This window comes from Lytechinus pictus, chromosome 10 (genome assembly GCF_037042905.1).
Source record: "Lytechinus pictus isolate F3 Inbred chromosome 10, Lp3.0, whole genome shotgun sequence".
NCBI classification, from domain to species: Eukaryota; Metazoa; Echinodermata; class Echinoidea; order Temnopleuroida; family Toxopneustidae; genus Lytechinus; species Lytechinus pictus.
The window spans coordinates 5,825,972-5,848,471 of record NC_087254.1 but is presented as its reverse complement, the minus strand read 5'-3'; the positions used below and the strand labels follow the sequence as shown (position 1 = coordinate 5,848,471).

Sequence of the window (22,500 nt, the reverse complement as noted above, 5' to 3'; positions counted from 1 at the left end):
GGGGGGGTGGGGGTGAATATCTGATAATGTCATTAAGGGTCCATATATTATATAAATTTCATTGGCGTGGATTAGTTCAATAGATAAATTTGAAATTTGAGGCTTTTTGAATGAATCAGATCCACTATTTACAGTTTGTTTGCTTAAGTACAAAAGTTGACATCATAAACCTAGGATTGACCTACCTTTGTGAATTCCAGGGTGCGATTCACAAACAAAGACTTAAGTGTGGCTACTATAAAGTCATGTTTAAATGCTGATGTAACATAATATGTGACAAGCATTCTAATTAATTTAATACACAGCAACGCACGTCCTCTTAGCACGATTGGGCAAATGTGGTGATGCATACAATATACATGTAGTGCAAGCAACTGAAATTTAAGTGCAACTCTTTAAGACTTAATGCACCTTTGTATTGATGCATCTGTACCCCGTTTCATAAAGCTTGTTATCAATACAATGTAACAAGCCACTGTTATAAGCTAGCGAAATCGTGCAATGTGATTGGGCCAGATTGAATTTTGGTACCGTAATCAAACAGTTCCATGAAACAGCCCTTGATACAGTATAAGTCCATGAAGACAAAATGCACCAACAGTCGACCTGCTTTATAGTGACCACCTGTATGGACAGACAAGCTATCTACTAAGATGACAAGTTTGGTTTTCTTTGAGTCTTGAATCTTATTCCCCATTGAAACATGTATTATAGGAACCCTTCCATAGAGACCACCTATTCATAAACACTATCTTTGTCTCCCCTCAGTGTTTTTTTTTAGACAGGTTTCACTATATCTTTCTTTATCGGTTCAGTTAAAATTGTCACTTCTCTCAGATCTCCTTCGTTCTGCATGGATTTATCTAAAGAATATTTTCAAGCTCAATACACATCAAAGATACTTCCGTCTGTAATTTAAGCTTCCTTAAGGTCATTAATTTATAAAAGACATATCAAGTTGATAAAATAAACAAGCAAAGTTCCTCCTGTTAGCACAAAATTGGTGCCATTGTTGACTCTTAGTTCACCCTCATACAAGAAAGTCAAAACTTGCAGATATTCCATTTATCAAGACATTAAGTTCATAGAAAACATACAATCCACAATTTGCCACTCTCCACCCAGGTGTTCAATGGGTACCTGGTAGGATGCGAAAGCCCATGTAGTATGCCTAGCATATGAGTCTTGGAACTCTTGTAGGAATGCTCCCCAGGGAGTGGAGATGGTGCATACATTGTATGCGGGCATGCAAGGATCCGATGACCGGGGTAATAATTTATCTGTAAAGTGCTTAGAGACGTTCCGATGCATTAAGCACTATATAAAGGCGGAATATTATTATTTCTCATATCCTGTATGCGCAAACTGCTGCCATCTTTGCTCACTTTCATTCACATGGTTGACATTTGCTAACAGAAATCCAGTTTACCAAGAAAGAAATAAAGAAGTTCTTTTCTGTGTTTATATCATCATGATGTTGGCACAGACTCTGGATCTTTCCGTCTCCCTCTGTGGTTCAATATCCAGTTTATCAAGAAATGAAGAAGTTCCTTTCTATGTTCAATGTAAACATTATCACGATGCTGGCACCAACTCTGGCTCTTTCCTTCTTCGCTCTGTCTCCCTCTCTGGTTCACTGTCATCTGAGAAACATAAGAAGATTAGAATGAAAACAAATGATAAGTCCCAAGTATACATCATGTACACCACACTCTCATATTGACATGTATTTGGATTTTTTTCACCATAGTTTTAAAAAAAGTAAAAAGAAAAAAAAATTCTTTTAAAAATGAAAGACTCTAAATTTCTCCTTGTATAAAGTGGGAATAATTTTTCTTCTGCATATGACATAATTCAAAGTATTATTCACTGGCAAAGAAAATAAATTTTAGAATAAAAACAAAACGTGTAAAACAACAAATTGATAATTTCATCACATGGAATCTGAGACAGGAAGATAAGTGAACAACTATATAACGTAGAAGAGAAGAGATTTATGGTACACCATGTAGTATAGGGTTTAACAGAGTGTTTGAAATGTGGACTAACAAGTTAACAACAAATGAAAATGAACAGGTTTGAGTGAGAATTGTATGGAAAGAAAGCGATGGATGAGAGAGTAGAATAATCCTTAATGAGATAATGTAATGGGAAACGGAAGGGTAGAGGAGTTGAAGGGTCTATGCAGAAAAAAGTTGAAAAGCTGCAGTGAGTAGGTGAGCAATGGAGAGTAGACGAGATGAGCAGTGTCAATGTTCCAGGTTGTCTGCCCATTACTCTCAGCCAATCAAATGCAAGGATTTCAAGGAGCTGATAATCACATACCTGCCAACATTTAGACATGCAAAATCTGGACAGCCAATGGCCGGAAGACCACAGGGCCATCTAAGCACCCGGCAGGGTCAAAAAGGCAGTTCCCTCTGAAATTCTTTCATTTTTAATTTTTTGCCATTTTCAAAATTTAAAATCAGGACAACCCTAAAAAAATTAGGACAGTTGGCAGGTCTGTAATCATAGTCTGTGAAAATCACTGGCTGTATGTTTTATGAAATGCTCCAAAGATTGACTTTTTTTAATATGAAATTTTTACCGATTTGTGGAAGTTGATCTTGAGGCACAGTGGGTAAGGTGATCTCCGATTCTCCTGTTATCTGTGAAAGCTCAGCGAGCACGGCTTCTTCATCTTCTTCGGTCAAGCCACCCGCTAGCAACTCGTCAATCTCCTGTCATCCAAGTCAAAGAGAGAGGGAAGAAAAAATGAATAAATAAATCGATAATAATAGAATTATAATAATATTCCACTTCTATATAGAGCTTAATACATTGGAACAAGATACATTATTACCCTGGTCGCCGGATCTTAGCATGCCCGCACACAATGTAGAGGTGTTGTGGCTCAGTGGATAGGTCTCCAGATTTTGAACCACAAAGTCCGGGGTTTGAACCCCAATGCAGCACTCCCGTCCTTTGGCAAGGAATTCATCTACATCTGTCACTCTCCACCCAGTGTAGTAAATGGGTGCTGAGTAGTATTCTCAAAAGCGGTTTAATTGTACCATGGTACGTAGCCATCGATAATGCTAGCCTGCTAATAGGTTTGGAGCATCGGCTTGGCCAGCAGGATTGCGCGAGAGCAGCAGGTTTAGTCTGTACTTGTGGAAACTGGGCATTTAAATCCATTTTCTAGCTTGCATCACATTTTCTGCACTGGACATGGGCTGCTCCAGTCTTCCAAGCTTTCTTGTCACCGGTGTCTTGTCATCAAATGTGAGTGAATTTGAAATGTTACTCTTTTGCAACATGCACATCCTGACCTGGGGTCCATTCCATAAAGAGTTGTTATAACAACGATACAAGTTTATTATTAGCAAATCATATTGAATGATTTCAGTAGTTTAAAGTTTAAACTGTTGTTGCAATTTTATCATCATTATAATGAGTTTTATGAAACCGGCCTCAGGTCAGCATGCAAATGAGGAAACCAATGACATCAGGCGCGGAACCAGGGGGGGGGGGCACGTGCTCCCCCCCCCTTTTGAGAAACAAAATTACAATTTTTAATTTAAAAAAGACCTTGTTTTCTTTACTTTTTTTTGCTTGTCAAATTTTTCTGGTATGAAATATCCTTAATTTCTGGTTGAAAACCTTTTTTTTTTTCTTGTCTAAATTTTCCTCCGAAAAATTTGCCCCCACTCTCTTGGAAAATCCTGGATCCGCCCCTGAATGACATCATACACTAAAATAATAATATACAATTGTTCTGGCACCATCTCTGGAGGTGTTACTTACGTTTTGATATTCAATGCCTTCTCTCGTCTCATCCATGATCTTTTCTACATCCTCTAGAGACATCATCTGTGACCAAAGTAAAAACATTCAGCAATTTTATCTTACTACATACACAAAAAAATAATAACGGTTCAAAGAGTCATTGACATCTCACAGCACTGCCTTGTAATAAACCAGAATTTAATGTTATGCAATGATTAGATCAATATTTCTGAATATTCATGGAATGTAGCTCGAAAGAGTTGCGTGAGGAAAAGTCAACTTATTCATTTCAAGGTTTAGTTCCAACAAAATTGTACACAGGCTGTACGATTTATTCATAAAAATTAAGATTTATATTCTAATGTAATTTAATCATTTAAATATCAAACTTACTGTTGATTTATACATCATGCACATTCAAGTCATTGACCTTTTGTATTATGCATCAATATCCTATCATAATTAGACCAGTGGTCCATTTCATAAAGCTGTTCGTAAATTAAGAGCGACTTTAAGAACGACTGGTGATCCTTTCTTACCTGCTAAACCATCGCCAATGAATCTACCATTTACCACAAGAAAGGATAACCAGTCATTCTTAAAGTCGCTCTTAATTTACAAACAGCTTTATGAAACACCAGGTGTAGACCAAACAGCAAGTAAACCAAACTTATAGGAGGTCAGATGGGTTTAGCTCATGTAGTATTACACTATCTGAAAAGGAGACCAGCTGCTTGTAGAACAAGTGAAGACACCCCCCCTCCACATAAAAACACTTATTTTACCTGGTGCATTTTCTTCAGGCAATCGTTCCCAACTTTGAGTCCGTCAATGACCTGATGCTCAATTTGGGCAAATTCTATCTCTGATGTCATCTTCTCTAGATTGTCTAACTGATTGTCGGTCTTGGTGAGAAGTGATTCCTGGTAGCGTTTCTTCTTCAGCAGTAATTTGGCTTTTCTGTATAAAATGTCAGAAAATAAAGAAATCTGAATTTGTCAAAATTCCATAAAATTCTTATTGCTCATATCTTTATTTCAAGTCCTATTTCAAATGATAAAATTATGTTTGTCATTACACTGTATATGTCAGAAATTAATGAAAACCCTTAGATTATTGGATTAATATATATGTTTCTAAAGACTTATTACAGTTGCTTTTACACTAAATCAGATACTCTTTGTGAGGTGTGTAAATGTGCCATTTAGTTCACCTTGACATAATCAATTTATCAAAAAATTAATGACAACTTTAAAATATTTTCCATTGTGTCCTATAAAAAAACATATCCAATGACAGAATTTTCAATATATTTTGTTAACAATGTTCTTTACAATATTTGAAAGAAAAGAAATCAGAAGTTACAATTCCATAAATAAATGTTTTGGGGGGAAATTATAATAAACCATAAAATTTCCATTTGTTTCTCCAGGAGGATTCAACATCAATATCTTGTTATGAGCTGAGTGGACACTTACACAAGCAAATGAGTAATGAAACAGAAGAAATTTATTGTCTATAAATCAATACAAGATTATATGTATCATAATTACTGTTTATACTTTCAAGGGGTTTCGACTTCTTCTGCTACCCATAAGATGCTTACCAGATGATTACTAAAATGTTTCTGACTTAGACAAGAAAGAACAAGAGGTAGATACGTGCACTCATAATTGAGAAGACATTGGCTGATATCTCAATGCAACAATATCCATACATTGGGCTTTCATTCACATGACAAAGACCAAAGACCCCTGAATAGGACTCATTGCTGTTGGTCCTCTAGTTAAGGGGTGAAAAATCCAAACAAACAAAAAATCATTATAAACTTACTCCTTCTTTCCCTCTTTGAGAAGCTTCTTAGCTAATTCTCTTTCTTTGGCCAACGAGGCCTCAATTTTCCTCTGGTACATTTTCAATTTGTCACGCTGCTGCTTCAATTGCTGTTGAGTAAGGCAAAATCAAGACAACCATCCGTAATACGATGTACATGGCCACAAAATGCACGTTATCATAATCAAAATCAGAATCAGAATAATCACTATCACTGACACTGTCATCATCACCATCAATGTCATCATTATCATTTATAATTATCATCATCGTTATCTTAACAAAGCATAATGGTCTGAAAAGGTAAGAAAAATATGAATAAATTCACTGTGGGGAACTTTGCATCTTAGATCTGTGCATACATTGGTGACTGGATGTGACAAGCAAGGACAAGGAAGTTAAATCTTGTGGATATTTTTCTACTCAAAATGGTAAATGAATTAATACTATAAAAAATTTATGAAAAATATACATGTGCACTTGAATGTAATGAGGCTAAATACTCAATAGCACATATACTAATTAGATTGACAGAGACTTACAAATATTTCAATGGATTATAATGAATACATTTCAAACGATAACTACATGTATTTTTCTAATCACTTGATTGAAAATTAGATCATTCACTGGTTAAGGAAACGAGAGAGAAAGAAAAACAGAGACAAAAGACAGATACAGAGAAGCAGAAAGAAGGAGAGAAACAGATGTGGAGAAACGGGAAAGACAAAAAGAGGAAAACAAAAACAAGGGGATACAGAAACTGAGCGATCTACTGAAAGTGTGTGGGTTCTTCATCATACTCACAAGTACAGCCTTATCCTGTTCAGTAACTCGTGACTTTTTGTGTCCTCCAAATAAGTTTCCCATTTTGTAAGCAAAATACTGCGGCTCATCGGGAGAAACAACTATTTAAAAGAATGATAGTAATATCAATAATACATTCAGAGAGGCCAATGGACATTTCAATCAATTTTTCATCAACCACCTGCACTTGCATCTGCACTCCCCCAATCAGTTATATCGGGAGGAGAGACCTGCGGGTCACAGTGATTCAGTTTGATTTTCGCCTCCCAGGCACAGGTGACGCCAAACAAATAATAATGAACAGTTTTTTTCAGTGATTTTCACCATGCCCATGGGTGTCGGTGCAATGGATTATCTTTTATGTGGGGGGGGGGGGGCACACAATTACAATATTTCTCCCCCCATGAACAAAGGATAAACCTCTACACCGTCTGGTAATGTTTTCAAAATTAAAGAGTAGGCCCTAAGGGATTAATCGAAGTTCAATCAAATTTCCTTAAAACAGGAAGTAGATATCCATATAAACAGACGTCACTGTTTATCACAAGGAGCTGGACATATAGGAACAGAAGATCCTGCGTCCAGAACTGAACCTTTTGTATGTAACGGTACCTTAACTTCCTCATGTATGGCAAGTTCCCCAAGTTTGCGCACACGCATATCTGCGCAATTCTGGTAAAAGATACACAACGAACACAAACTTTTGCACATGCAATAGTAATACACAGACAGATATTCATTAAAAAATCTGACCCAAAATGGTGGAAAAATAATGAATTTTGGGCATTTCATGTGACGGCCTCAAAATCCAGCCTTTCTCATCAAAATACCCGAATCGTGTGCAAAGTGAATGAGTGTGCAGACATGGGGTACCATTCTTTTTTTTCAATCTGAAAATGACTGCCCTAGCCCGGCAAGGTTTTTTCCCCCAAGAAAATCCTATATTTCTTTCAAATTTTCATGAGATATTTGGTACACTTAATCATAATAATATAAGGAACATTATTCACTCAAAGATTTTTTGAAATAAAAAGAAATTCATGTTAAATCTTAACTCAAATCGTTAGGTGCGCAGACTAATCTAGTTAATAACAACACATCATTAACACCAAATACACCTAACACGGAAATGACTTGGTGGGACAGCGTAAAGTCAAAGAGAAGAAATGTTACTGCGTTATATCTGCAGCTTACATTCGTCCTTTTGACTTCAAGTAATGAGATTTTCTCAGACATCATAACAAGAACATATTTTGAATATATATTACATTTAATAGATCTTTAAATTCTTACCCAGTCCCAGTAAGTTTTATTTGAGAGTAGAACCACACCCCTTTTTCAGCTCGATCGTTGCACTCGCAGTTTTTCCCGAAAACGAAATTGCGTACCGGTACCGGTAATATATTAATCTAAAAATAACTTTATTGAAGTGATTGAATTGCAGAAAAGGGATCATTGGCGGCGGAAGCCAAAAAAATTTGGGGGGTCCAACTTAAATTTTGGGATGGACACAGGTAAAAAAAATTGACAAGCAAAAAAAAAAAAAAACCGGTTATCAACCAAAATTTTAGGGGGGTCCACCTGAATTTAGGGGGCGCAGAAAACAAAATTGACAAGCAAATTAAAAAAAAAAAAAGTTATCAACAAAAAATTTACTCTATAGCCTATACAGATGAGTACAATTATTTTTCACCTTTTTCGTGAATTATGGATTATGGATGAATAACCGAGGTTACTCCCCCTTCACCCATTACAATGCCACGTCCTCCCCATTACTGCTATGAATCAGCACCGTGAATGGTGCTGATTCATAGGCCCCGGCCTCAAATTTAGGGGGGGCAGGACCCCCCCCCCCCCGCTTCCGCCGCCTATGAAAGGGATGCAATTAAGAAAGAAGCAAAAGATTGTAAACGGAGTGAATGGGGGTTAAAGGGGAATTTCACCCTAACAAAATGTTTGATAGCAGAAGAAAAAAATATTATATAGGCCTGAATTAGGTTTGAGAAAAACCCTTAAAACTTCAAAGATTAAAAAAGTTATTGGATTTATAATTTTTTTTTATTTGTGAGAAATTGTAAAGTCATATACGAGCAGCTGCCCCATACGTTATCTAATATAAAATGCATGAATGTCAATGTTTAAATAGTTCATGATGACTTACTATAATTGTTTTCACTAGCGGGTTTGAAATGACTTGTCTGTTGATTTTCGTACTGAAGATGAAAAAAAAACATCCATTTTCAATCATGATATTTGAGAAAAGTAAATTTCTTGGTTATTGTTAAATTCATGACATGGCAAGCAGCTGCTCGCCGTCACACACACACAAAATTTTTTTTGATAACTTTTTAAAATCTCTGATGGATTTTCCTCAACCTTCCCAATATTTTCATTTTTAACTGCTGTTTTTGTCAGCTAGGGTGAACTGTAAACAGGGGAAAGTGCTCGGTGGGGATGGATTTCTCCTATATTTTTGTCCCAAATGAATGGAAGATGAATAGATGACGGCATGGATCCAGGGAACCTCATGCCCGGGTCCTGAGCGGCAGCCTGAGAAAACTTAGAGATTTTGGAGGGGGAAGGAAAATAAAAGAAATAATTCCATTAGAATTATTCCTTGTTAAGAGAAAATGAATACTATAGGGAACAAAGAGACCGTGCAGAATCGGTCCTGCATTCCCTCCACCATGGAACCCCCCCCCTCAACTGAAAAAAAACCACCGAGGGGATCGAGGGGGAGGGGGTAAATTCAAAATACTGCCGATAAGGAGTCCGGGGGAGAATATAAGCGATATATAGAGAGCAAAAAGTAGAAGAATATGGAAGCAGAAGTACTAGGGTAAAGGGAATAAAGACAGAAAGAAAGAAGAAATGAAATTGGCCAAAAATAGATATATAGGAGCATGTAGAAATTGTGAATCTAAAAGCAACAGTTTAATTTTGTGATAGATTTTGGCTCTTTGAATATCTCGTTTCACCCGTTTTCCTCAGATTACCCTTTCTTTGATTAGTCCTGGAACTATGGAGAGTCGCATGTATCATGGACCCTATTCCATCCCGGGGGGGGGGGCGGGGGTCATGCATATATGCGTGTATTCTAAGTCCCCCATCTAATCAAAATTACAGAGGTAATGGGAAAGGTGATGACAGAGGTAAAAATGTCAGAGGAAAAAAATGGCAGACGTATGATATAGCAGAGGTGAAAATGACAGAGGTAAAGATGACAAAGGAAAAATGGCAGAGATGAAATTAAGAAATGAGAGAGGTAATATGACAGAGGTGTAAATGGGGGAAAATAACATGAGGCAAAAATGGTAGACATAAAAAATGGCAAAGGCAAAGACGTATGGCATTGCTTTAAAGGACAAGTCCACCCCCAACAAAAAGTTTATTTGAATTAAAAGAGAAAAATCCAACAAGCATAACACTGAAAATTTCATTAAAATCGGATGTAAAATAAGAAAGGTATGACATTTTAAAGTTTCGCTTAATTAAAAAATATAGTTATATTCACATCTTGGTCGGTGTTCAAATGAGGAGACGGATGACGTCATCAACTCACTATTTCTTTTGTATTTTATTATATGAAATATGAAATATTTTAATTTTCTTCTCGTTGTTAAGTGAAACGACGATTAATTCCTCCTTGAACATGTGGAATTAGCATTGCTCAATAATATATGGTTCAGTCAAATTGGCCCTTATTGTCAAACCTGTAAAAAAATGAAATAATGTATAATTCAAACAATAAAAAAAAGAAATAGTGAGTGGGGGACATCATCGACTCTCTCATTTGCATATCACTGAGTAGTGCATATAATTGTTTTGCGAAAAATAAGCGAAATTTTAAAATGTCATAACTTTCTTAATTTACATCCGATTTTGATGTGCTTGATTGATTTATTCAACTAAACATTTTTCTGAGGTGGACTTATTCCTCCTTGAACATGTGGAATTAGCATTTTTCAATAATATATGGTTCAGTCAAGTTGGCCCTAATTGTCAAACCTGTAAAAAATGAAATAATGTATAATTCAAACAATAAAAAACAAAAGAAATAGTGAGTGGGGGACATCATCGACTCTCTCATTTGCATATCACTGAGTAGTGCATATAATTGTTTTGCGAAAAATAAGCGAAATTTTAAAATGTCATAACTTTCTTAATTTACATACGATTTTGATGAAATTTTCAGTGTTGTGCTTGATTGATTTTTTTCTATTTATTCAACTAAACATTTTTCTGAGATGGACTTGACCTTTAAGCACGGTGCAGGGAAATCACTGGCCCGGATCATTGGCTTTCTATATTCGAGCTGCCTTTTGTCGTCTAAATGTGTATATTATATTGCAAAGGGGCGTTTAGCGTTTAGCGAGAATTTTTTTTCGAATTTTAATTAGTAGTTTTCATTTTAGAGCACTTTATTGGATATACTGCCGGGGATACTGCATTATCGTAATTATTATCATTGGATTTGGCATAACCAATAGACATAATAAGAGCTCACAGCTTGCAAAAGGGGTTAGGTCCATTTTTCATCAAATTTAATTTTGTATGTCTCAATGTATAGATTTTAGGAGCTCTATAAGATGATACTAAAGAAAAGTTGAAATTCCCATTAAAAAGTGAACTAAAATGGCAAAGAAAAATCACCTTTTTTTTCAAAAGGGGTACCATTTCAGTTCGTACGTTGCAAAAGGGGTTAGGTCCACATAGAATTTTTTTGGAAAAGAATATTTAAAAAAATATGAAGACATGTAGATTTCTTTTATACCCATGCAATGTTATGTTCTGCATGGTAGGATATCATGAAAATTTAGTTTCGCATAGGAATATTGCAATATTTGAAGAAAAAAAAAAGATTTTCTTGGAGAAGTTGGAGTGGACCTGCAACCAAACTCTTCTGAAGAGCTCATTTGTCAAAAGGGGTTGGGTCAATTTTTCATAAACTTTATTGTTTTCTGTCTCTTAACCTCTAAATTTTTAGTCGCTCTGATGATACCAAAGAAAATTTGAAATTCAAATGAAAACGTGAATAAAAGTGGCAAAGAAAAATCACCTTTTTAATCAATAGAGATTGGATTCAATTCAGTTTTGCAAAAGGGGTTAGTTCTACGATGATATTTAACAAATATATATATAGAAAAATTTGAAGACGGGTAGATTTCTTTTATACCCAATTTTATGTTCACATGATTGGGTAGTAGTTTTCATGACAATTTCGTTTCTCATACCAATAAGTGAGAATAAAAAACATTTTTTCTGGGAATGGTGAACCTCTTTTGCAACCAAACTCTTCATAAATTATATAAGGAACCAACATGAGGTTTTTTTTTCTTTTTGGTCTGATATTTCTTCCTTTTTTTGGTAGGATGGGGGATCGTACCCTGTATCTGGGCCATTTATAGTTGGGACGGACCATGGAGCTGTGTTGATAGCTCCAGATATGGACGGACGATGTCGACTCGACAGGGGCGACTCGATCTTCATATCATCGAGATGATCTGAGACGACTTTCTTTGCCTTTGATGGTTATTCTTGAGCGTTGGTAGTCAATGAAATTTGGACTGAATTTCCCTTGATATTAGCTCGGATTTGGACTAGAAGTTGTTTATTTTATCTACAATCATGCAGACTATTGTAGCTAACGTCGAAAATGTAAACTTTGAGGTGGAGGTGCAGATTAACATGCAGCTAGGGACGTTACCGCTTCCCTTTTCAGGCATGGATAGTAAGTTAGATTTTTTTAAATCTTGGTCCCACTCATGTATAACGATGTAGGATGGGGTTGGGTGTCCGGACATGTAACAAAAATGAAGCCTTCTTTTTTGTCTTTGGATTAAACAAAAACTGTGCATTGATTAGTGCTAATCATCATCAATATTTGTTCTCGATAATATTGTCTAACATTTTGTGCGAAAACATTTAAGAGATTTGAATTGTGAACTTTTATTGTCTTTTTCAATTGGCTGTTTAAAATCGACTGCTGTCCGGATACACAACCTGTCCGGACACCCAAGGCCAAGGGTATACCATGTCTTTTTTTTTTGTAGACTATTCTACGAGTAGATCTTTACGAGCTACGACGACAAAGTGTTGATTCTTTATATGAAGGACTTGGTGATAATTTTGGTATCTTAAAGCTGGTAGCCGTCTGTTTCGAGGAGTTTTTAAATAACAAATAACATTTTTAATTATTTTTTTATTTCTCGTACACAGAATGCAGACGGCTCACGATTGTGCAGCTGCCATTAGGAGGTTAACAATATAAAATCCCCCTGATGGGCCTCATCGATTTTTTTCTTTATTTCTTAAAAATATATTAAAAGAACTGGACCGACAGTGACCAAAAATAAAGATTAGGCCAAGTAAAAAAAGATAGTAGTTGATCGTCCGGGTTTTTTGAGAGCGGTGATGAGGGAGGTCCTTGCTATTTGCTATCTTACTATTTTTTTTAAAAACAAGGAGGCATTTTCTCGGCCCGATTTTTGACATCAGTAATGAGGGAGGTCCTTACTATTTACTATTTTTTTTGCTATTTTTATTTAAATGATTGTCGGGCCATGTCAAGCTCGAATTATGTGATCCATGTATGCTCAATATTAATAATAAATGAGTAGAAATATATATATATATTTTATATGTATAAATATCTTCTTCTTCTTCTTCTGGAAACAGTACAGTCCACCGTCTGGTGTATTGTCGTACTGGTGATATCAACGATTGATTGGAAATCTATGGAAAATGTATTGTGCGATAAAATATATTGATGTATTACTGATGTATACTGGTACTGTATTGTTGTAAAACAGAATGTTCATGTCAAGTGAATAATTTAAACATTTTATATTAATATATATGTAAGGGTAACTGCATGGGGGGTCATTTTTATTACCATCGGGAGTCATGTTCAGTTTTCCAGAGCCAATCTCTTTTTGTCTGGGACTGGGCATGGTTTCGCATCGCAGTTTTCAGCTGCTTGTTCGTTTACATAATGTTTAATACTGTTCAATTTTCATTCATTTTTAAAATTGATATTGAATATTAAATCTCTCATTGAATATTCGATGCATTGCCTGCTAACATTAGAAAACTCGCCAGAAAATTCAATGCATTTCACAAATTCACATGTCACGCCAGCACAGTCAATCAATCCTAGCACACATGCAGTTCACCCAACAGAGTCACAAGCACACTATACAATCACCGTAACACACATCTAAGTACAGGCGCTATCACTCATAAAAAAACCCCGCTGAAATACAAATTACGTCATTAAAATTGATTTATCTGTGCCATATTTCCAAAGCACGCGACGGATTAAGTCAGATTCAGTAAGCGGGGTCCCCGAAAATGCACTAAAAATGAAGAAATCCGTGATCTTATCCGAGTTTGCAATCTTTATTTCCTTGCTAATTTATGATGGTATCTTCAAAATTCCAATAAAAAACCAAATCAGAATTTTTTTCTTTCTTGCAATTACGGCGATATCGGATTTTGCAATTGTTTTTGAAGTTGCGAGAGAGTTCCCAGAGTAATCTTGTGAATTTTGTTCACTATTCAACAGCCATAAAAATAGTTAATATCAAGAAAATTGATGCTGCAATCAAAAAGGGGAGAGGGCGCGGACGAGAAACAACACAATTTTTTTAATTTTTTAAAAATAGAAAATAGTAAATAGCAAAAAATTTCATGCGGCGGCCAAAATTGATGCGCGCGAGGACGATCAACTACTTTCTTATTTTGCTTGGCCTTATATATCATTATTATTCACCAAATGCACCAAATGCACCAAATGCACCAAAACGGGAAAAAATAAACTTAAATTTTCAAAGAAAAAAAAACAGTGACTTACTTTGGCTGTCATGCAACTCCCACTTCCCTGGTTTATCCGAACTTAATTATGGCCATTGAGTCTAGCCTTGAGGACTCCATGATGATATTTTTTAATATTTTGCCATATACTTCATCATGGAGCCTTGAAACTCTTTCCATAGATGCATGAGCGAGACCTCCACACCCAGATGAATTTCCCTATGAAATCCATATTTACAGGGAGAAATCGGTTTATAAAAGTGTGAATTTTATTGATCTTTGAACCTTCAAACGCCAAATGCGTATGAAGGGATAAAAAATATTTCACTATGAATGGCAAAAATTCGAGGTTTCTTACCAGACTGATCTCGTGTAGATCCCTCGATTTGTTTGTCAACAAAGCAAATGCAATAGGTCTGACCCTTGAACCGCTTCGTTATGATGTACTTTCGATAAGCGATGTTACAAAATGCTGTTTTGAAGAACAATTTATAGATAAAAATTATTATTTAACAAATACTAGAATTTAATACATGATTATGAATAATTATGATTATAATAATGATTTATAATCATGTATTAATCTTGTCCGTATCCAAATTCAACTCACTGTAAAATTGTCTGCCCTTGTTTAATTAAAGTGAGATTGATACCTTGCCATGGAAGAAAAAGATGATTTTTGAATATTAATAAAGTATCAATATGAATTATGATTTATTTTCTGAGTAGATTTAAATAAAATACAATTTGATTTTTCATCTGTAGTTTCCTTATCTTCTGAATCACCCAGAATTAAGCAACAAAATTCAGATGAGGCGGGATTTGTTTTGAATTTGACAACATGCTAATTTTCAGTTCGGCACTGAAATTCAGCAACGGCACTTGTTGCCAAGATGGTATATTCAAGTTGTTAACATTTGAATTTCATTGACATTGTTTTTAACAGAGTCCAATTCTGCAGTATGCCAGTTTTACAAGAACCACTCCTGTGTCAAAGCCGCTCTGTGTCCCTTCAGACATGTCAAGGGGGACAAGGCCGTCGTTTGCAAACATTGGCTGAGAGGCCTGTGCAAGAAAGGCGACGAGTGCGAATTCCTCCACCAGTTTGACATGACAAAAATGCCCGAATGCTTTTTCTTCGCCAAATTTGGTAAGTTGGGTCTGCCGTTCAATCCGTAGTGGATCGTCCCATTTTCATAGTAAGGAAACCAAATCCCCCCCCCCCCAAAAAAAAATGATGTGGCAAAGAAGTGATTTAAAAAAATCATACAATTTATTTGTATTTGCTAAAATTTATTTTGCACAATAAAATTTAGTCATACAAAGTTACAGTAAAAATATGTAAAAGAAGAAATTAACATCTCTATGAAAGTTTGCTTATGGTTGAAAACTTGTGTGATTGGATTATCCAATACAAAGTGAAAAAAAACCCATTAAAATACTTAATATTTCAGAAAACAATAACTTTTCTCTAGGTATTTTCTGTTGCTCATATTGATCAATGAAAGACAAGAAGTTTAATGTCGAAGAAGTCACAGAGTGAAGAAGTAACCAAAAAGCTGTTATTCTTTTTTTTCATTTATATCCAGGTATGTGCAGCAACAAAGATTGTCCTTTCCTTCACATTGATCCAGAGGCGAAAAGAAAGGATTGTCCCTGGTATGACAGGGGCTTCTGTAAACATGGTAAGTTAAAAAAAACAGAAGGGATTGTCTTGGTAGGACAGGGGCTTCTGTAAACATGGTAAGTTAAAAAAACAGAAGGGATTGTCTTGGTATGACAGGGGCTTCTGTAAACATGGTAAGTTAAAAAAATCAGAAGGAATTGTCTTAGTAGGACAGGGGCTTCTCTGAACATGTTAAGAATACTATTCTCAATGAATGAGCGTTGATCCAGCAGTCTGTATTCTCTTCTCCTTCAAGCATATGATCCAATTCTCAGATTGTCTCACGCAGTGGCAGATCCAGGGGGGGGGGGGCACAGCCTGCCTGTCCCCCCCCCCTTTGAGAGCCATAATCAAAATTTGTAATGTAAATATACATGTTTTATGCAAGTGTGCCCCCCCCCTTTGAAAGTGAGGACTTTTTTTATTGGCTTGTCAAGTTTTCCGCTGACGAAATGACATTCAATGTGCCCCCCTTATTTGAAAATCCTGGATCCGCCTCTGGGCCCCATCTTACAAAGACTTACGATTGATCCAATCAATCGTAACTATGGAAATCCATCAGTGTCATAATTTTTTCTACAGGAAATTTGCAAAATGTCCTTTTAAAAAAGGTGAACACACCAAATTGTCAAGAAATCAATGAATTCATGGATATACATTCATATCTAGAAAATCTTTTGAACAAACACTCATTTTCTATGTTGACTTTGCTGGCTTTCCGTAGTTGTGATTGATTGGATCAATCGCAACTCTTTGTAAGACGGGCCCCTGGTCTTATACTATCATGGCTAAACACACTTGGTCAAGAGCTACTTGCAATTTTGCATTTTGACCATTTTGTCCAATAGGCACTTGGCCTAATACTCACTTGGGAGGTTTATACAAAGTTTTTTAAGTGTGACTTACATTCACATTCTGGCACATTTTGGGTTTTTCAAATCAAACATCCCTCCTTGGATTTTCTTGGGTCAATGTGATTTTATTCACAAATCAAGTACCTCTTACACGGTCTAATTTTGTGTACCATGTTTCATGAAGCATGCTGCTAGTGATGTTTCTCTGACTAATTTGTTCTGAGCCAATCAGATGGAAGGATTTCAGTAGCTTATAACAGTTGTAAGTGAAAGTCACTGATTACATGTGTCATGTTTCCTTTGCCTTTACCAATTCTCCAGGTCCACTTTGCAAGAGTCGCCATGTGAGAAGGGTATACTGTCCAAACTACCTTCTTGGTTTCTGTCCAGATGGCCCAAACTGCAAATATGTACAGTGAGTATTAAAGAAATCTCCTTGTAATTTTGTTTATATTTTCCCACCAGAGTCCCCTAGGTTTTCTGTTAAACAAAATGGCATTGTTACTATTGTTGGATGTTCACAGTCTTTTCTTCTTTTTTTTTTTTGCAAACTGGGTCCCGATGACATTGCTCTTATTTAGAACCTGTGCTCCAAAAAAAATTAATATAAAGTTTAAACTTCATATAAGAACTTTTTATAAGAACTAAATTTCCTAATAAAAATATTAAACTGTAAACAATCAAAACATTACCAGTAATGAAATGGAACTATGGGAATATGCTTAGCATGCAGGATTTTTCAATTTTCTTCCTTGAATTTATCTACTAACCCAGGCATTTTTTCGATCCTAACCCACTCTTTTGACCAAGCCCCATATTTTATCAATTTCATTTGTTTTACTCCCTTCTCATGTAGTCCGACCTTTGACCTCCCGACCTCTGCTGATATGAAAGATTTACACACGGGTGGCCGGAAGATTTGGACATGTCACAGCTGTGGTGAACCGGGTCATAAAGCTATCAACTGTCCTAAGAAGAACCCACTTCAACCATATAATACTGCCGCTCCGCCGATGTCTTTCAGTCAGAAACAGGCTGCAGAAAAGGTAAGTGAGATCAGATTTTTAACTCTTAATTTACTGTACAGTGTGTACGCCATAAATTTGACGTAGAGATATATTTGTGGTTCCTAACTGTTTTGGAAAGTGTGTCAGGTGTAAATTTCAGAACTTTTTCTTTTTTAGTTTCCATTAGAGTAAATTGCCATGTATCGAAGCAGAATTTTTTTTCGCAAAGTTTTATTCGCGAAGATAAAACCACTCCATATACATTACATACTCTGGGTTAAAGACCCAAGATTTCGGTGATACAGATATCCCAAAATTCCCACTGAATTTTCTGGATGAAGACAGAATTTAAGAGAAATATACCTGTTTGCAGTTTATATTGTATTCACCAAGCTTTATCCGCCTCCTGCAGAGTGTGTGTGTCTTAGAAACTTGGATTTTTCTCACATTTTACAATTTCTTTATCACCAAAGAACATAAAATGTGATGTTTGAGAAAACCAAAGGACACAGAATTTTCAGTTTTGAAAATGTGAAATTGAGGACTTTACTCAAGAGCCCGTTTACATATAAACCATAGACAAAAATACAGTTCAATTTATTGAAGACTGTGTACATCTCATTTGCATTCATTTTTTTGTGAAGCTTTGACTTGTGATCAATGGCTAATGAAATGGGGGGCACCATGCCCCCCCCCCCCCCCCCCCCCCGCTCTTGGCTGCTGATTGCATGATGTTGACAAAAATCAGTGCACTTTGTTACCCATGCCACATTTTATCTGGAAACTCAAATTCTGTGAAGGATCTCACAACTATTTAATTATGCTTATTTATGCATAATATCGAAATTTTTGCTCTATATTATTAGATAAGGCCACACTTTGGTGTTTACAGACTCTCTGTAAGATTCTGATCAAATGTTCTTCTAACAAAATTTAGGATAATTTTTTTTTCATTATTTATTTTGTTTTTAAATATATTTCTATGTTTCTTGATTTATTTATTACTCTTTTCACAGGAATTATCAGCAATTATTTGGATCATAATCAAACCGAACTGGATTGATTTTGATCAATCATCATTTAAAGTAGAAATGAATATGTGTGGATACACAATTTTATGGGATTAGTACAAAATCACATTTTTATGATTGTTCTGCATTGTGAACTTATTGGCCCAAATTCACAATGGTGGTTTTGTTAACCATCGGTTGAATCCATGGTTTATGCAGATTTCCTGCCTAAATTATGCTGAATTTACCACTTAAACTAAAAAGTGTCCAATCCCGATGGGCGCCTTTTGTCATAGTGCTCCAAATTGACACCGGTTGCCATGGTTAAGTACACTGTTTTATTCATGTGAGTCCACTGTTTAAAGAGTGGACTCATTAATTCAAAACATTGGGCTCATGAATGAAATAGCGTACTTAACCATGGCAACAGGTGTCAATTTGGCGCACTGTGACAAAGGCATGCATCAGTATCGGACACTTTTTCAGTATACGTGGTAAATTAAGCATAATTTGTACAGGAAAAAAAGCATGGGTTCAACAGGTGGTTTTTAAAACCACCTTTGTGAATTGTGGCCATTGTGCTTGACATCTAGGGTCACTTTAGGATTAATAATGACATCCTCTTCATAACATACATGTATGTTTATTTTCTTGTTCACTATTTTCAGCAAGGACAGGGGCTTCGTGTTCTATCCAACTCAGAGGTCAACTCTCAATCTACTCTACAAAACAACAAAGAGACAAATCAAACGTTTCAGCCAAGGCATGGATTTCAGAGAGGTCAGAGGTCATATGATCACATCACGTGTTATAAGGTAAGAATTAGAACAATTCAATTCCTCGAAGCTGAATATTAACATCATATATAGAGGCCCAGTTCATCAGAGCAACAAGTTGGTCTAAATAAAAAAAATGAAACAAGTATAATACTGAAAGTTTCATCAAAATGAGATATGGAAATACATGAAGAAAGTTAAATGATATTTCACATTTTGAGTAGTCTCATAACATTTATATGTGCACAAACATGTGGTGTACAAGGAAGGTGTATAAGGAAGCAGATGACATTAAAATGCAATATCTGTTTTATGTTTTATTTATGAAATGCCAAATTATTTCAATTTGTTTCCCTTTTATTATGAAAAGCATACTGTGAACTCTCTTTGAATGTGTGAAATGACCATTAACATGAATGCCACCATCAATATAACTTATCAGCCCTCAATTCACTTTAATATTTTTTCGGAGGTTAGCATCCATCCAAATGTATGTTGTGCTCCTCCAATTTAAGTTAAGGTTACAAGGATTGGTTTCCTGAATTTAAACATGTTAAGATTACCATTATCAATGGAATTTGTGAATCAAAAATCATTCTACTTTTTGTCATACCAGCAAGTCGATTACTGTTGTTTGTTTATTTGTCTGTTTATATTTATCTTAACAGTGTGGAGAGAAGGGTCATTTTGCCAACCACTGCCCGAAAGGTCATTTAGCATTCCTGAGTAATTCATTACAAGGTCCGCAGAGCACACAACAGGAAGAGCAGCAACCTCAGTGATGACCTTTCGACCAATTCAACCATGTCTGATTCCTGCTATTCCCTTCACATCTCCCAATCCATTCCAGGCTCCATGGGCCCATCTTACAAAGAGTTACAATTGATCCAATCAATCGTAACTTTATGGAAATCCATCAGTGTCATAATTTTTTCTACAAGAAATTTGCAAAATGTCCTCTGTAAACAAAGGAGAACACACCATATTGTCAAGAAATCAATGAATTTATGGATATACATTCATATCTAGAATTTTTTTGAACAAACATTAATTTTATACGTTGACTTTGCTGGCTTTCCATAGTTGTGATTGATCGGATCAATCACAACTCTTTGTAAGACAGGCCCCATATTGAAATGCACTGGTGCTGAAACATTAATTTGAATCCACTGATTTATTTTGCAAATTGCATGATCTATCCGTTTGGAGGAACGTTAGATGAATGATTTAAATTTATTTTATTTGAATTTAATTGTGTGGAATGATTCTAAGTTTCAAAGATTATACATGCCAACTGGGGGTTAAAAGATCTGAGGCCCGTTTCATAAAGTATTGCAACTGTTGTAACTTTGCCATTATGGCAACTACCATGGAAACCTTGATTATTATTGGCTGCTGAGCCCTGTTACCATGGTAGTTGCCATCAGTGGCGGACCGTGACCCGGAGGAGACAAAGCATTGGAGGGGCACACCATTGTTCACAAACAATACAGTGCCCCTCCAATGCTTTGTCTCCTCCGGGTCACGGCCCGCCACTGGTTGCCATTATGGCAAAGTTACAACAGTTGCAAGTCCTTTATGAAACGGGCCCCTGGTATAAATTTTCCTTGTATTATATGGTAATGTTCAATTATTTAGGGCTGTAATATAACGTATATTCTGTGTATGATTTGAATAATGATTGAAGTATGAAGTGCCAAAATTTTCCTGATATTTGATTTCATTTCAATTGTTTCAAACAATGTAATATGTGATAAGAAATAGTATGAACTATATAATTTTCAGAATCAATGTAATACTGCACTTCGTCTTTAATTGATTATCTCAATTTGTGATTGGGCCAACCATGCATGACAATTTGCTAAATAATTGCATACACAGTGTCATTTGCCTAGAGGCAATTTGTCGATGAAATCGACTGACTTTATGCCCCCATGAAACACCCCCCCCCCCCGAATTGCCATAATAATTGCTTATTGTCACGGTTCAGACGGTAATCAGACCCCTTGTGCTTGCAGAAATATCTATTCCTCTCCCACCAATCTGGGGGAAGTTGCAACGAAATACTTGCAATCAATGTGCAATAATCATGCATTTCCATTGCAATTTTGAAATTAATTGATAAATTTTAACTGGAAGTAAAATTAATCAGTTTATAATCCTTGTTTTGCTAGAAGTAGATCAGCAATCAAATAGAATTTTGAAATTAATTTGTAAGAAATATGATTCATCTGGCACCCAAAATACTATTCTGTTTAAGTTTTATACTCATATTTGTGTTCAAACCACTTATCGCTATTACTCTTTCGCAAAGCTCTATGAAGCGCAAGTCCAAGCTCCATTTTCAAAGTATTTACAGTGATGCAGCATAATTACCATGGCTTATTTCCTGGAGATTTATTTTGAAAGTTGAAATACTGTGTTTTTGTAACGGAATATTTAGAAAAATACTAGAAGCAGTATTTGTCTACCTTGAAATGTCAGATTAGTACATTTATCAAATCATTAAACAACTGTGTATTATGTGTTGATATTATAGGGTCTCCAGTTGCCTTCATGTGCATGAAAACATGAATACGCTGTGTCTTGCAAAGGAACAAAAGAGCATTCATTCACTCGTAGTTAAGTTGTACTTAATTTGTCCATTGTTTGAAAATGTTGTTCTTAATATATATGAAAATCAAATGTGACTTCTCTGTTTACATTGTGCTTGTACAGACATTGACTAGAAAATATTTTGAACAAAACTGTATTTTAGATGCTGACATTGCTGGTTTTCCAAAAGTGGAGGTTGATCGGATCAATCGTAACTCTCTGTAGGATAGGGCCCTTGAGACTGGCCAATTATGCTATGGTATGACACATGTTTTATGTAGACCCAACCAACACGTATGCATTCTCTCATGGGTTAAGACAGATCTCAGTGGCGGATCCAGGGGGAGGCACAGGGGGCGCAAGCCC

General features: G+C 35.8%; 2 protein-coding genes across 2 annotated transcripts; one reads left to right on the top strand and one right to left on the bottom strand.

The window, feature by feature from the left end:
• LOC129269768 (charged multivesicular body protein 6-like) lies at positions 1–7,803 on the bottom strand. The gene is made up of 7 exons (XM_064105183.1): positions 7,705–7,803; positions 6,412–6,512; positions 5,605–5,714; positions 4,557–4,731; positions 3,790–3,855; positions 2,591–2,723; positions 1–1,643 (listed from the first exon to the last, which is right to left on the bottom strand). The coding sequence occupies exons 2-7, from the start codon at positions 6,472–6,474 to the stop codon at positions 1,576–1,578; spliced, it is 615 nt and encodes a 204-aa protein (XP_063961253.1). The 5' UTR covers positions 6,475–6,512; positions 7,705–7,803; the 3' UTR covers positions 1–1,575.
• A 4,104-nt stretch (positions 7,804–11,907) lies between these two features.
• LOC129269002 (cleavage and polyadenylation specificity factor subunit 4-like) lies at positions 11,908–22,500 on the top strand. Its single transcript, XM_064105182.1, has 7 exons — positions 11,908–12,142; positions 15,173–15,376; positions 15,816–15,911; positions 17,068–17,161; positions 17,603–17,792; positions 19,432–19,578; positions 20,208–22,500. The coding sequence occupies exons 1-7, from the start codon at positions 12,040–12,042 to the stop codon at positions 20,319–20,321; spliced, it is 948 nt and encodes a 315-aa protein (XP_063961252.1). The 5' UTR covers positions 11,908–12,039; the 3' UTR covers positions 20,322–22,500.